Source organism: Erythranthe guttata, chromosome 4 (genome assembly GCF_056151865.1).
Source record: "Erythranthe guttata isolate IM_541 chromosome 4, IM_541, whole genome shotgun sequence".
Classification (NCBI taxonomy): Eukaryota; Viridiplantae; Streptophyta; class Magnoliopsida; order Lamiales; family Phrymaceae; genus Erythranthe; species Erythranthe guttata.
The window spans coordinates 3,153,048-3,168,074 of NC_142536.1; the positions used below are offsets into that span (position 1 = coordinate 3,153,048).

The following is a 15,027-nucleotide window of genomic DNA, read 5'->3' on the forward strand; positions in this document are numbered from 1 at the left end:
GCCAAAGCACATCAAGGTACAACGCATATTTTTGTTCGATAAGCAGCGTAAAGTTCAGTCCGAACATGAGTTCGATTAGTAGAAAAAAATCTATATATGTTTAAAAAGTCGAGTTACTCGAGCTCAAATTCTCGATTGAAGTCAATTCGAGTTGGAGTCGATAGCTTATCTAACAAAAGAAGAAAAATATGTATACACACACCCCACAAGATGGAAGTACAAATCAAATTCAATAACTCAATTCATTTCAAGCTACAAATGTTGCACCAAGGTCCAAGAATCACTACTACAGCTACAAGCATTTTGTCACCAAAACATCAACCATGCTTCCTTTTTTTCTTTTCTTTTTTTCCCAAAAAATAAATCCCAAAACAAAATATCTTTACATCAATCAAACTACAAGATGAATTTTCAGTTCAATACGGATCCATCACATGCTAAACTCTTTCTGAGATTTTGTATCTCACCCGAAGCCAAAATTAGACAAGGGAGTAACCCTTTATCGGATTTTCATCTGAGATTCCTCGAAGATTCTCTTAAGTTCTGCTCCAGAAATCCGTTAATGTTAATTTCGTATTCATATTATCCCCACAACTCAAAAAGGGATGGTATTTTCTCTCTTCAAGGAAAGTCAATCATGTAGAGAGAGAGTGTGTTTTAAGCCTTGTTGAGTAAAACCGAAAAACCCTCATGGCTCGTCGTGTTGCAGCATCTCCCCGTTCCCGTTACATAGTCGGGTTGATAATGTAGGGGATAATGGGGTACAGTTACCTGAATTTGAAAATTCAGTATTTTTTTAGCATTTAAATATTTAATTATATTAGTCAATTTATAAAAACATGAAGAGAAAAAATATGCAGAAACCTCTAAAAGACGAACTTCGGTCGAAATCCTTGGTCGCGTGCAATAATATGGTACCAGAGAGTACAACAATGAATGCACATATTTCTGATACAATGCTCCCAGCACTCTGCCCTTCCCAATCCTGTCGGCATACGAACAATTATAATTTTTTTTACAACAAAATTCTCAAAATATTCTTGATTGGCGTATCGTTTCTCATGTAAACAGATATTACCTTAAACATAATTACACTGGCAAGTATTGTAAGCGACGTAAAGAGAACGTAGTATATAGGAGAAACAATGGCAGTGTTGAAGGTATCAAGAGCCTGTAACAAATGAACATTCGAGGAATGGGTAACAACAAGAGAAAGCTCGAACTAGCCAAGTAATGGAGAAATCATTAATTAGTCATAGAAGACGAAATAAATCAATCGGCAAAATACAAAATATAAAAGATATACTCGCCTTGTTTAGGTAATTCATTTGCATAATGACACAAGCTGCGACAACGAACATAAAAAGCCAGGTCTCGGGGTAGATTAACTGGTTCTTCCCCTCAAAAGTCAATTTCAGTGAAGTTCCTAGAGCTTTCACACTCATAACCTGCACAACAGGAATACATCGTTCAAATTTATAAGGGCAACTAAGAAATCGCAATCACAACTCAAAAATCACCAAATAATGGTAGAGCTAAAGATATCATTTTCGTATGAACAAGAATCCCCGTAAAGCTCTTAGGTAGATTTACTATAGGTTTACTATTGGTAGAAGAAGCAAAACTGAAAGCGATACACATAATAAACAGAGGATAAGGGTTGAATGCTAAGTCGACTTGGACAAAATTGACATCAAATGTAAATAAAGGGACGCGAGATATGTTTCTTTAGATGAAACCGTACAGATGTCACAACACAGGATTTCGAAAGGAAATTCAGACGGAAAAAGAAAGTCTCTGGAGTTATTGTATATGATTACTCAAGGAATCTAAAATGAAAATTAATGATAAGCAACCAAAGTTTAGCAATAAATGAAATTCCGACTAGCACAGCAATAACTTTTCCGTTCCCTTTCATAAATTTGATTATAACGAGTAACAGAGAGTAGACACTCTATGAAGAGTGACAAGCAAATCGAGCTGCTGGTGAATGAAAAGACGAAACAAGAAATCAGGAATTACCGAGAGAGAACCCATCAGCGAACATATGCCGGTGAAAACAAGAACGTTAGTGTGTCCGCATTGTGGTGCGAAATGGAAAACAAGAATGAATACCAAAATGATAACCGATCCCACGTAAAGAAGAAAGGCTGCAAAACCAAACAAAATGTACTGCATTAGACTTCAGAAAGACAGGGCGATTAAGCCATTAAGGTAAATTCTTATTTTATTATTATTATTATTATTAAGGTAAGTTCTTAGTTATTACCAGGCTGTGTAGCCATACTCCATATTTCCTGGACAGAAGAGATTGGCTGCTCTTGCGGTGCGTGTATAACAATTATGATCGAACCAGCTATGCACATTACACATCCCAATATCCCTAGTTGATGCAGCTTCTCGTTTAACATAAATTGAGCCAACACAGCACTACACGAAATAAAATAAATAAGATAATAAAATCGGTTCCCTGTTTTTATACTTGAATCAAAACCGAAATAGGTTACCTCACTATAATACTCAATGCACCAAGAGGGGTAACAAGCACAGCAGGCGCAAATGCATACGCCACGAAGTTTGCAACTTCTCCGATAATCACTGCGTGTTAAGAAAGAAAAAAATGATATCGAAACTTGTACGAATCACAAAAATCATAGGGGTTCCGGCTTATTCAATAAATGCATCAATCCAAATCGAACGAGTATCGCGTTAACATTGCAGAATCGGACAGTAGATTTATAAAAAAACAAGATCTCAGAAGGGGGCATCTTCAAATTAATCAAACCATCACCTTCCTAATTGATTTGCTAAATTATGTAAATTAAAGAGTTAATTGCAATTAATATCTATCTAGCTTGTGTGCCAGGATTACGAAAACGAGAAAATGAATTACTACAACTAAATCAAATCTCATGCCGATAAACAACACAATCTCCAGAAAAAAAAAAAAAAAAAAACCAAAAATTTCACTTACTTGTGATCATACCAATCCACCACAGAGGCTCCAACAGATACGAATACCCACCAACACCTACCAAATTCCAATTAAAAAAAAAATCAAAAAAAAAAAAAATGTTCAAAATTGAGAGCGCACAACAAGAGGGGGGAAAATTACAAGGATTAAAAAATTTACCAGCCCTAACACCGGAGACGGCAGCAGCTCGGCGGAGGCCTTTCTTCTTAATGATGAAGCTAGCGCCGATAAAACCACTTGAAAGAAGAGCGAGTATAAATCCTTTCAGATTGTCTTCCGATGAACTCATGATTCTAGTTTGAAGAATTATCTCGCCTTTTTCACTGCTCATTTTTCTTCTTCTTCGTTCATGGAGATCTTCCAATCATCATCGGAGCATTTCCTCCTACTGCCCAATCATATGCGCCTGTTTTTGTTTTTATTATTTTTTTATTATTTTTCTATTATTTTATTATTAATCCACCCAACTGTAAGTCCATTTGTTTAATTCTGTATATCTGATAATTATTAATGTGTTTATTCGCATATCTAATAAAATATTACTACACAATCTGAATTTTGATTTATTAAATTTTTAATTTTTAAATTTGGATTTGTTTATAGACATGTTGGAAAAACAAGAAGAAAAAAAACAAAAAAGAAACATAATAAAAGAAAATTTAAATACATATTATATAGGGTAAATTACTGCCAAACCCCAAGGTTAGGTTAAATTATGAAAAGACCCTTCATGTTTGTGTAATTACAATCACCGCTCATCTCCAATTTGTATCCTTTTTTTGGCATTCGAGCTTCACATTTTGACGTAAGATGATCATAAGATATGTGTCTCTTATCTTGTAAATATCATATTGTGGTACATTATAAACCGTATTTTTGTACAAAACGAATACAAGTTAGGGAACATTACACAAAATCTAGAAAATTCTTTTGAATGTGAAATCATAAGAGTGGACGTGTAAAAAGATTCATAGGTTCGTTGTAATTATCAAATATGAACGGCTTTTTCGTAATTTGACTTTATCTAAGCGGCGTGACCGTAATTTATCCTATGTATGGGCCAACATGGGCTTTAAGTTGAAATTCGGGTCAATTTTCCGGGTTTTGGAGTTGACCCACTTGACATTTCTCCTCAACCCAAATTCGGGGCGTAGTTCATTCAGCCCGCTCGCAATCAAACGCACTATAAAAGCGACTGATTCTTTACGCAGAAGAATTTGCTGCACACGAATATAGCAGCTGCGTTGACATCAGGAGAGATGAAGAAGATGGAAGCGAAAATTGGGAAACTCTTCGATTCAGTCGGCAACTTCTTCACCGGCGGCGATCAAATTCCTTGGTGTGATTCTGACATCGTCACCGTAAGTATTTTCATTTTAATTTTTGTATTTTGTGCACTTCGTTTTTATAAATATGAATGTAGCAAAGAATTACGGGGATAATTTTGATGTTGCTAGGGTTTAAGAGGTATTTCTCGAAGCAAGATCCTCTCTGTAGTAGCTATGTATTGCAATTTCTTTAAGATGTAATTATAATCGTTGCTAGGGTTTAAGAGGTATTTCTCAAAGAAAAATCATATCTGCAGTAGCTATGCATTGCAGTAGGTAATTATGATGTTGCTAGCTAGGGTTTATTGCAATATATTTTAAGAGGTAATTATGAATCTGCTAGGGTTTATTGCAATTTCTAATGAAAAGTAACTGTATCTGTTTTCTTACAGTAAGGAGAAATGTTTAATCACAGTAGCCCCTTTCTTGTGCTCCGTTACCAGAACGCCGATTTCCTAATACAATTTGTATTCTGTAATTTTTTGTAGTCTCCTGGTTGGATGGAGCTTTCGTTTTTATTAGATGATTGCGAACTTTGTCATTCTGGTTATTGCAATTTCTACCAAGGATAAATATTTCTTACTTCTGTACTTGTGCCCCGTCGAATTATGTTTGTGTATTCGTAAATTTGCTACCGGTGATTAGTAACTAGGTCTTGTTTTGTAGAAAGTTACATATTAGGAGATTGTTCTTGTGAAATCTAATTTTCCGTTATATGCGACTGTGATTTCTTTGCACACTTCATTTTCCACCATGTATATTTTGTAATTCTGGAGCATAAACTAAAAAAATTGATGGTCCTATAAATGAATTGGAAGAAGTGGCTAAGATGTAATTCTGGTTTTCTGCCCAGAAATGTTTGTACACATGCAGAAAGTGTTTACGTATATATACGAGTTCTTTCTCTTGCCATTTGATTAATCCTATTATTGAGCACTACATATCTTATAGGGCTGTGAGCGCGAGGTTGCGGAAGCTGAGAAAGGTTCTTCCGATAAACTAAAAAGTGAATGCATCACGCGCTTGTCTTGGGCCCTTGTTCACTCAAAACGCGCGGATGATGTCCAACGTGGAATAGATATGCTTGAAGGTGATCTTGGACAAAGAATCCTCTCCCTCCCTTTCTCCCTCACACACACACACACACACACACACACACACACACACACACTAGATATCAGTCTTTTGACTCGTGAAATTTGTGGCTTGCAGCTTCTTTGGCTGGGTCTAGCAGCCCTGTGGAGGCCAGGGAAAAGCTTTATCTTCTTGGTATTGGGTACTACAGAAATGGCGACTACTCTAAGAGCAGGAATCTTGCCAACCGCTGTTTGGAGGTTCGAATTCTCCTCTACTGTTTGTCGAGACAAAATGTTCATTGATTCTTTATGCTCCGATTGTATGTGTATTTCTGTTTTTACTTCATATAGTTTGCCTAATCCTTCACCCACAAACTTAACGAAATTTACATTAAATTCGGTTTCAATATTACAGATTGCACCAAACTGGGGGCAGGCCTTGACACTCAAGAAAGCAATTGAAGATAAAATTACCAAAGGCAACTTTTTATCTCCATTTATTACTGGTATAAAAAACCGTCACCTATTTATATAGCTTGCATTACTAATAATCGATTTTTTTGCCTTTTTTTTTTTCTTTGGAAAATATCGATACAGAGGGAGTAATTGGGATCGGTATAGCTGCAACTGCTGTCGGACTTTTGGCTGGCGGCATCGCAGCAGCACTTTCAGCACGCAAGAAGTGATCGGCCCAATATTATGATGTATATATACAAATCAACATACTGAGTTTTGACTATCGACCCTTTTTTTGCCAGGCACCAAATATTGTCTTGGTCTTTATTTACAATCTCTTGTACAAATTGAATGAATATAATATGACTATATAAGTATATTTGACATAATACATATTGTATTTCCACGTCATTACTGAATTATTATGCATACATATCATAGTATATATTTATATGTGGTGTAAATTCAATTTTGTACATATTCAATTCCCTAAACTGAAGATTTAGAGGCAAAATTTCATTGAAGACTATGATTTGGCATCATTATTATATACATATTAAATAATTATTATGTACATATTAAATAATTATTTCATAAATCCTAATTTCAATTTTGATGATGGATAGTAATACAAGTTATATATGCACAATATTTATTATTATTAAATAAAACTCTGTATTTTTTCAAATCGGGGGTTAATAAAATAATCTTTAAATTAATCCAACAAATATTAGTTTTTGTTTAATAACTTTCTGCCAAAGCTTCAAGTGCTTATATAAACGCCCCTTCAAGTATTGCTTAAGAGCAACAAAATAAACAAAAATTACTATCTGATCAGTAGATTTTAGAAAGAGAAACAGTAGAGAGAGAGAGAGAGAGAGATGGCGAGGGATAGCTGCCTGACACGAATTGCAGCGGGCGTCGCCGTAGGCGGCGCTGTTGGCGGCGCTGTGGGTAAAGTCTCCTAATTCTCCTTAAACCCTAGCTGCAACTATTTCCCCTTTTCCCTGTGCGTATAAACCCTTTCCGGAAAGATTTTTCATAAATTTGCTTTATTTTTATAATTTGAATATGCAATTTTGATATTAATCACGCCGGCGGCACAAAGCCTGTCTGCGTATAGCAATAATGCTAGGAAGATTGTACCATTGCTGTAATTGAACTTCCAAATTTCGCGAATACATTTTTTATTTTATTTTGCAAATGTTGTTTCAACTCCTATTGGTATTCGGTTCGGGAGGAGACTTGTTTTGAATCTGCATCATCTGTAAATGCGTATCGCTTGGGTGTTTTTATATCAGTAAGGAATTCATTGTTCATGTTGACATTGGCTTTTGTGGAATATATTGTTGATTAAGTTACTTCAATCTTTGTTTGTTGTTATATTGGTGAAGCGTATGACCGTTTTTGGTGATGATTGTTTAATATGCTGTGATGCACAGGTGCTGTTTATGGAACTTACGAGGCCATAAGATACAAGGTAAGTTCAAAATGCAACTAGCTCTTCTAAAAGCTTTGAATTCGGATTGTTTTTTTTTTAGCAGTAAATCATTCTGAGTGATGCTAGTTGCTTTCGTTTTCATTGTTTCCATTTATTACCAATGTTTTCAAACCCGAATGTAAATCGAATATGATACTTAGAAGGGTCAGATTCGTTGTTTATCTGGTCAAAGCCGGTGGTGGTCTTGTAGATGTCACACCGTGTAGCATCTCACCATAGATTTACATATAATTTCACCCATGTGCGTGTGTATGTTTGATAAATGGATAGTTGCATGTACATATAACATATGTATGGTTAAGAGTCACTCAGTGAACTTCACTTGATCTCGTTCTTGTTTGCATGGTTAGTAGGAATTTGATTGAATGTCGTGTGGATGTGGTTGTATGAGAAGTGCTTTTTGGGGAATTTTCTGTTTTCGAATATTATCTGATATTAGGGATATTAGGTTTCAATATTTGTGGTTCTGAACTTTGTTAGTTTCTTTATTAATATATTTACTTTAAAGATGATATATCTCAGTGGTAAGTTTACCTCTTCCCAGCAACTGATGTATAAGACCCATGCTCGTATGAATTTTTCAATTGGGCTTATGATGGATGAGAGGCATAATGCTCGTCTTACTTTAATGTTTAAAGATAATATATCTATGGTTTATTTGTGTCTTCTATTACACTGGAATTTATTATTTTTGGTCGTTGTTGATATTCCTTTAGAAGAGCACTGTTCTACGCATCATAAATAATCTGCTAAACCTTGGACCATACTAAAGAAAGTCTCGGAAAAGTGATAAAAACATGGAAAAGACTCAAGTTACAGTACTACTTTTATGTTCGATATACTTCAGACTACTTCAATTGTCTTTAAAGTGCTAAAGATCAGCAATGCTTAGTCAAATCGAGAATATAAAATCTCTGAAAAATTAACGTGCTTTTATTTTTGTAGTGCATAGTTCTGTAAAGACTTATTATTGTGCAAAAACCCATTATTGTGTCTTTTTTTTTTCAGTTCTCGTAGACTTTTGAGTTGAATGTTTTTTTCTTGTGAAAAATGCAGGTTCCAGGTCTTATGAAAGTACGATACATCGGACAGACAACGTTAGGCAGTGCTGCTGTTTTTGGACTTTTCCTGGGAGCTGGAAGCTTAATACATTGTGGAAAATCTTACTAGTCTCTTCTATTTTATGAAGTAAAACTTGCATCGGGTTTGAACGAATAGTTGAACTGAATCACATTGCGGTAGATGTCACTCATATTAATCTCCATACCCTTTTCTGCCCAAGTTTTTATGTTTGTTATTTACGCAACGATCTATGAGAATTATTCGAGCCGGGTAATAAATATTATTTGGAAATCCCTCATGGATTTATACTGCTACCAATATTGAATTTGTTTTTTCTTGATTGAGAAAATCTTGTAGCTAGTAGCATATCTTAGTACATCTTCTTAACCATGAGAACTCGAACAAAACGAGTCTGTGATAGATTTTCTAGCTTACAGAGCAACTAGTTCCTTGCAAACAATTCTAACACTGAATTGGTCTGTTGATCTCAAGAAAACTTCACAACATAAATACAAAGGTTAATCTCAGGAAATACAAGGTTAGCATATTAAACTATAAACCATCAATTTTCCAGCATCTGGAAATTGAATACAAATTAAATGGTCTAACATAAGTTCGAAATTGATGTCGTGCAATTATCAAGAATCTTGGATTGTCTGACATTATCATCATCGTCATGGCAATCTTCCTTGAGAATTAAGTCAACTGTAACAAAGTCCCATGCAAATGGAGAGGGTGGTTGAGAATCCAGGCTTATTGGTGAAGAGGGTGGAGAGTTGAACCAATCAGAAAACTCTGACATGGACAACTCTTCCAGTTCGATATAGGAGCTGCTCGTGCTACCAATTTCAGGATCGATCTAAAAATCAGATAAAAAGGCAAGTAAGATATCAAGATTCAGTTGTCGTTACGTTTCGTAGACACATGAGCTAAATGAAATAAATGTTATCTGAAAAGTTCGTACCTTGGTTAGTTCCTTACTAATATTTGCAGAATCTGCACAAAAAAAATGATCTTAGAGACTTGTGAACTCATTGCGTAAATTCAAAGTAATAAAATGAACCGTAGGTTCGTTCTGAAGTAACAAAAGTTTCAGCTAGCATTGCATATAACCGCACATTAAAAATCCAGAATCATGCTACCACCCGTTGTGATGTTACAGAAATCATAAACAGAGAACATGGTTCAGATGCAACTTCCAAGGAGAATAGAGGAAGCAAGGAGTTAGGGTAATGTTACTCTAACTAGGTTAAGAAATAAAGTGAAGTACAACATAAAACTCAGACACGGATTAAGAATTTGAACAATTTACCTTGTCCAGGAAGAACTGTGTCCCAGAAATGAAGTTCCGATGTTGCCTTTTGTGCTTCAATGCACTTACTGTGGTCGTGCAAAAAACCCTCTTCTGCAATGTTAAGTTTCTCATTGACTGAACTCTTTTTCTTCGACAGTGCTTCAGCATCAACAACATGATTACACTTTTTATTTCGAAGAGTGTTTTGCTGTGATGATGCTTCAATATGAATGGATGACTTGTTCGTAATGTCGTTGAGAGCTTTACGACTCTCGAGTAGAACTCCACCCTTCTTAGAAACTTGTTTGGAGGTCTTAGATTTACCATCAATAGCAACCTCTGCAAAAGTAAATCAACTTTACTTTTGTAACATATCGTATTTCCCGAAAAGAGAGTCATAGAAAGTTCTTAATAGGTCTAAATTGTTTACTACTTGCTTAAAATCAAGTTCAGCTTAAAATATCAAAACATAAACAGGTTGGATATAAAGAAAGAATTGAACAACAAAGTGACATCTTCAGAGCCGAAAACCATAGTTTGCAACCGAAAAATTCAGCAGAAAAAATATAGTTCGTACTTTTACAATGGATGGCAGAATTTTCGTCTTGGATGCTCAGTGGCTTTAGAGTGAGGGGTCGTTCCATATTTCTTTACCACACTGCACATAGGAAAAATATATTACAGTTACTACACCAAGAAATTCCGAGGTTAGCGAAAAATACTTAAAACACGACCACGAATATACAAATTATACCGAAAAAAATTCAGCAAGATGTGAAATGACAATGTCAAATGTGTCAATTGTTGTGTATATTAAGTGGAATTCCTTCCAATTTATGCTTCTACAAGAATGGTAGTTCATCGAATTGACAACGGGAATACTGTTTGCCACTAATTGTTAGAGCTTACGAGTGCTGAAAGCTAGAACAAGTTTCTAAACTTGAGAATAAAATTACAGCAAAACACAGTACGGAAGTGACATTTTGACAAACATCTTGTGTGCATATCAATTAGAACACAAAACATACTGAAAATCAAAATTTATACCCATCAAAATATAGGGCACAGCTTCAAACACACACACACACAAGAAAAAAATGCGCGACCATTACGAAATCGAAACAGGAGAAAACAAAGAACAAGGACAGAATTTTGAAAGCTGAAGAATCAATATATCAAATTCCAGTGTCCAGAAAGAACTGTGTACCTCTAATTTCTCTGATTGATCCGATGTAAATATCCTCAGTACGAACGAACACTGTGTTCTGTGTATGTGTGTGTGCGCGCATTCGAAAAGTTGTAGGCGCAAATCTTTCTATCATTTGGGTTAATAAATTAATGGGCCGGGCTTACGTGATATGCCAGGCCCATTTTGTTATTTTAATTCACTTTATTGCAATAAAAAAAATTAATAATTTATATATTTTTATTTGATAATAATAATATAATCTTAAAAAAATCCAATTAAAATAAATTTGACAAAATATATAAATATATGTTGGAAGTGTGACAGATGAGGAACAATTGGTGCAATAATTATCCATTTACGTACAATCATCTGTGTATGCATGAACAAGAAGTTAAATTAAATATTTAATAATGAATAAACATTGGTGATTAAGAAAGATTTATGCAGAAGATTAACATAATCATCTGCAATTAAGAAAAGCCTGTGTGTGTGTGTGTGTGTGTGAATTACCCAGTACTAATTCAGGCAAACATTTATGAAGATGAATCAAAAAGCTGCCATTAGCAAAATTAACTTTTTCTCAACCCCAGCCAAACAAACAGGAAACCTCTCTCTCTCTCTCTAAAAACTCAAGCAAACCCGGTCCAGAAAGATTCCCTCATTTTTATTTTCTCTCTCTAGAGTTGCTTGAATTTTGTCACCTAGTGGCGTTGGGTGAAATGTTGATGTGTCAATGTAGAAGCATATAGAGAGGAAGAAGCTAATTAAGGGGTGGCGAACATAATTTTCTAAACGCATGAAAGAAGGTATGCGTCTTTTTTTTTTTAGGGCTTTGATTTTCAATACAGTTCATGATGATGGAGCAGTGTGTTGATTTTGTGCATTTTTTTCATTTTGCTTCTTCTGCTAATCGTTTGGGCGGCTGTTTCTTCTGTGCTTTGATTTCAACTTTTTTTTTGGTGAAAACAAAAATGGCGGCGATTGGAGTTTGTTTAGGCCAATTCTGTGTTTGAATTTCAATAGATTCATCTACAACATTGGTATGGGAAAACTGCTTTCATGGCTTTTGCATTGTTCATTTTTGCACATGGCAAAAACAATCTCTGTAATTAGGTTTTATTTTGATGTAGTTAATCGTGTTTGTGAACTAGCATACGGATCGATCAACTAATGTAACAAAAATCTGGATAAATAGCTGAATGTGTATCTTGATTAAACTGTTATCTGTATCTTTTCCTAGTAGCTTCCCCATTTATTTTTGGATTGTTAACGAAAAACATAAGATCTTACAATCTAGATGGAAGCATCAGTAAACGGATAATGTGTCTCGATCTGAGTTTTATGTACGGTTCAGTTAGTTGCTTAGTGTAAAGTGCAACAACCTTATCGTGTTTACAGACTTCAAATGTATATACAGATTGGTACGAAAGAGTGAACCTGAAGAACCGAAGATAATCTTTGTTACATGACATTAAGAGTATAAAACATTCATGTATATACTTGAAGTTGTGATATCTACTTCATGTATGGAGATTCATTTTGTTAAAATTATACGACATGATTTTGTTCGTGCAGCTGTGTCAACTTTATACATTTTTTTCAAAATGCCTGTTATTGAAACGATTGGCTGTTGTTGCAGACTCTGTGTGCACAATCAATATAACATTTATCATTTCAATAAAACAGCAGTAAATATGCTTTTGCAGAATCGGCCATTGATTTGTTTTCCCCAGTTTATCCGATCATCTTATTACTTGCTACCTTTTTCTTTCAGTGCTTGACGACGTACAATCACATGAGATGCATTCTGAAGATGATAAAGCCCTTCTGGATGAGAACAACAATAATACGAAAAGGTCTGTAAAGACATATGCTCAGGTTCAAGTATTGAAGAAATTTTACAACGGTAAATCCCTTTTCTTGTTAGATCACAACTCGAAAGTTACATATCTTTCTCCGACGTAATTTCTTAAATAATCTCTTTTTTTTTCATTTATTTATCCAGAACACAAGTACCCTCCAGAGTCGATACAAACACAACTCGCAGAGTCAATAGGTTTGTCAGAGAAGCAAGTTTCCGAGTGGTTTTGTCATCAAAGATTGAAAGACAAGAGTTTAACGACAAATGCCGATAACTACGTAATCAGAAAGCACGACCTGTCAAGTGGGCCCAGGCAAGATTCATGTGGAAGCATCAAAAAACAGGGACACGATGCATATTCGGGAAGTAGTTCTTCGTTGCGCGATATGTCTAATCATCGTACAGGTGGTGACCCCACATTGGATATGGCGACTTCGAATTACTTTACACCGAAATATCCTCTGATGGATGTGAAAACCAGGCCTGGTCGATCAGGTTACTTGAAAGTCAAGGGTCAACACGAGATGAGCGCTGTAACTGTAGTCATGAAGCAGATGGGAAAGCATTATAGGGAGGATGGCCCACCACTTTCTGTCGAGTTTGACCTACTTCCGCCCGGTGCATTTGAGTCCCCTCGTGGTGAGTTGGAAATTACTATGCTTAAGTCTTTATTTTCATTCTTTACTATGATTCAATCTTAGTTCTTTATATTTGAAGGAATTATATGAGGGTTAACATGATATGACTGTGTGAAAGATTTGAAGTAATGAGTGTGTGCATGTTAGAGAAGAATGCAGTTCTAAGCGTGTTTTGAGGTGGTCTTTCTTGGGTTCAAGAATCAAGATTCCACTGGAAGCTTAGTGGGCTAAAACATGTATGCACACAAAATAACTAATTTGAGTACTCATCTGCCAATATAGGCTTTGAAAGATTCTCTTTGTCATGTCATTTTCTCGTATCGGCACAAATGCCTCATCATCATTTGTGTTGTATGTCTATGGTGTTGAATTTCCAACCATTTCGTGTTTCCTTCTTGATTAAAGATCTTATATATTATTATGTGATGTTTTGCTTTGATTCACTGTACGTATAATTTTACCGTTTGTATCTCTTCTCGTCATTGACCGGGTTCTTCTGATTCTTGCTTATTCTAATGTGAATTATTGTCAGCAACTTGCTATGCTGAAGAAGAAGATGTTCTTGCCACCTCACCCGATTATCCGAAAATCCACCAGCATCCCAATTTTGGCAAGGCAAGTGAATGTGTGGTCCATGTGGATATAATTTCCCTTTAATTTTTTAATTTCTCGGAATAATTTCTGACTAGTCTTGAAGTTGGTGTTTCATGAAATGCTTGGTTGAGCTGGATAATTTCGTTACTTCTCATTCTCATATCATAATCTTTTTCCTTTTTTCTCATTCTTACCGATTTTTCCTCTCGAGTTGGAATCAATTATGCTTTAAAATATGTCTTAGTTATATATTTTCTGTTCATATCAAATCTTTACAGGAGTGTGAGTACAACTCCAGAATGGCTTCTCACAATTCCAACACGGACGGAACTCGTTCAACAAAACCGCAAGGGTCCGATATTCCTAATAATTACATTCACCAGACGTTTAAGCAGAACAACTCTTTGCCTAATAATGGTGCCTACGGTGCAAGAATGAACTCTTTCTTATCATTGGATGAAGTTTCTGCTACAGAAAATATATTTGGCGGTGAGAATAGAGACAACTATGGAATGAGATACAGATATGGTGTTGAAGGAAAGAGAATGGCTTCTATGCAACCTTTTGGTGAAAATTTGAACTGGGAAAAAGAGTCCACTTTCCGAAAGTATAACGATGTGGGCGGAAATATTTCCAAGGGAGAAAACATTGAAAATTTGACCGTGAAAGACTTTAAAATCCACAATTCTTGCGACCAAGTTCACCACAGACAGACTAATGCAAAGGTTCTACGTTTTCCTCTCACTAAGTTTCGCCATTTTTTTTTCTGTTTTTTTTTACTTTGAGCTGATATTTTTTACTTCAATAATTGCGTGTAAAGGATGGAAGAACATACGCGGAAAGGTGGATGGAGATGACAAATGAAAATCAGGTTATGATTCACTAATAAAGTTTTCGATGTTGATAAATAAATAGTTCTATCCAACATTTTTTTTTTCTTAACACATGTTTACTTTATTATAGGTTCAGAAAAGAACGAGGAACGAATTTCCTCAGAGCTACACCTGAAGAAATCTCACTGGTTTTCGGTAGAGTTACGGGTATAGGTATATAT

General features: G+C 35.3%; 5 protein-coding genes across 5 annotated transcripts; 3 read left to right on the forward strand and 2 right to left on the reverse strand.

Moving 5' to 3' along the window:
• Positions 1-211: 211 nt before the first annotated feature.
• Positions 212-3,451, reverse strand: LOC105976521 (putative magnesium transporter NIPA6). Its single transcript, XM_013001793.2, has 9 exons — positions 3,134-3,451; positions 2,975-3,031; positions 2,508-2,598; positions 2,270-2,430; positions 2,023-2,150; positions 1,311-1,448; positions 1,079-1,171; positions 865-985; positions 212-771 (listed from the first exon to the last, which is right to left on the reverse strand). The coding sequence occupies exons 1-9, from the start codon at positions 3,303-3,305 to the stop codon at positions 689-691; spliced, it is 1,044 nt and encodes a 347-aa protein (XP_012857247.2). The 5' UTR covers positions 3,306-3,451; the 3' UTR covers positions 212-688.
• Positions 3,452-4,060: 609 nt separating this feature from the next.
• Positions 4,061-6,237, forward strand: LOC105957477 (mitochondrial fission 1 protein A). The gene is made up of 5 exons (XM_012981402.2): positions 4,061-4,335; positions 5,254-5,392; positions 5,515-5,636; positions 5,794-5,857; positions 5,976-6,237. The coding sequence occupies exons 1-5, from the start codon at positions 4,234-4,236 to the stop codon at positions 6,062-6,064; spliced, it is 516 nt and encodes a 171-aa protein (XP_012836856.2). The 5' UTR covers positions 4,061-4,233; the 3' UTR covers positions 6,065-6,237.
• A 287-nt stretch (positions 6,238-6,524) lies between these two features.
• On the forward strand, positions 6,525-8,715 carry LOC105976421 (reactive oxygen species modulator-like protein). Its single transcript, XM_013001709.2, has 3 exons — positions 6,525-6,788; positions 7,277-7,314; positions 8,392-8,715. The coding sequence occupies exons 1-3, from the start codon at positions 6,716-6,718 to the stop codon at positions 8,503-8,505; spliced, it is 225 nt and encodes a 74-aa protein (XP_012857163.1). The 5' UTR covers positions 6,525-6,715; the 3' UTR covers positions 8,506-8,715.
• Positions 8,710-11,009, reverse strand: LOC105976296 (protein PATRONUS 2). Its single transcript, XM_088816434.1, has 6 exons — positions 10,899-11,009; positions 10,269-10,349; positions 9,710-10,030; positions 9,362-9,393; positions 9,007-9,256; positions 8,710-8,865 (listed from the first exon to the last, which is right to left on the reverse strand). The coding sequence occupies exons 2-6, from the start codon at positions 10,333-10,335 to the stop codon at positions 8,840-8,842; spliced, it is 696 nt and encodes a 231-aa protein (XP_088672560.1). The 5' UTR covers positions 10,336-10,349; positions 10,899-11,009; the 3' UTR covers positions 8,710-8,839.
• A 267-nt stretch (positions 11,010-11,276) lies between these two features.
• Positions 11,277-15,010, forward strand: LOC105975936 (uncharacterized). The gene is made up of 7 exons (XM_013001228.2): positions 11,277-11,686; positions 12,655-12,786; positions 12,886-13,380; positions 13,912-13,994; positions 14,252-14,698; positions 14,794-14,844; positions 14,937-15,010. Exons 1-7 carry the CDS (start codon positions 11,677-11,679, stop codon positions 14,979-14,981), a joined length of 1,263 nt encoding a protein of 420 aa, XP_012856682.2. The 5' UTR covers positions 11,277-11,676; the 3' UTR covers positions 14,982-15,010.
• Positions 15,011-15,027: the final 17 nt, after the last annotated feature.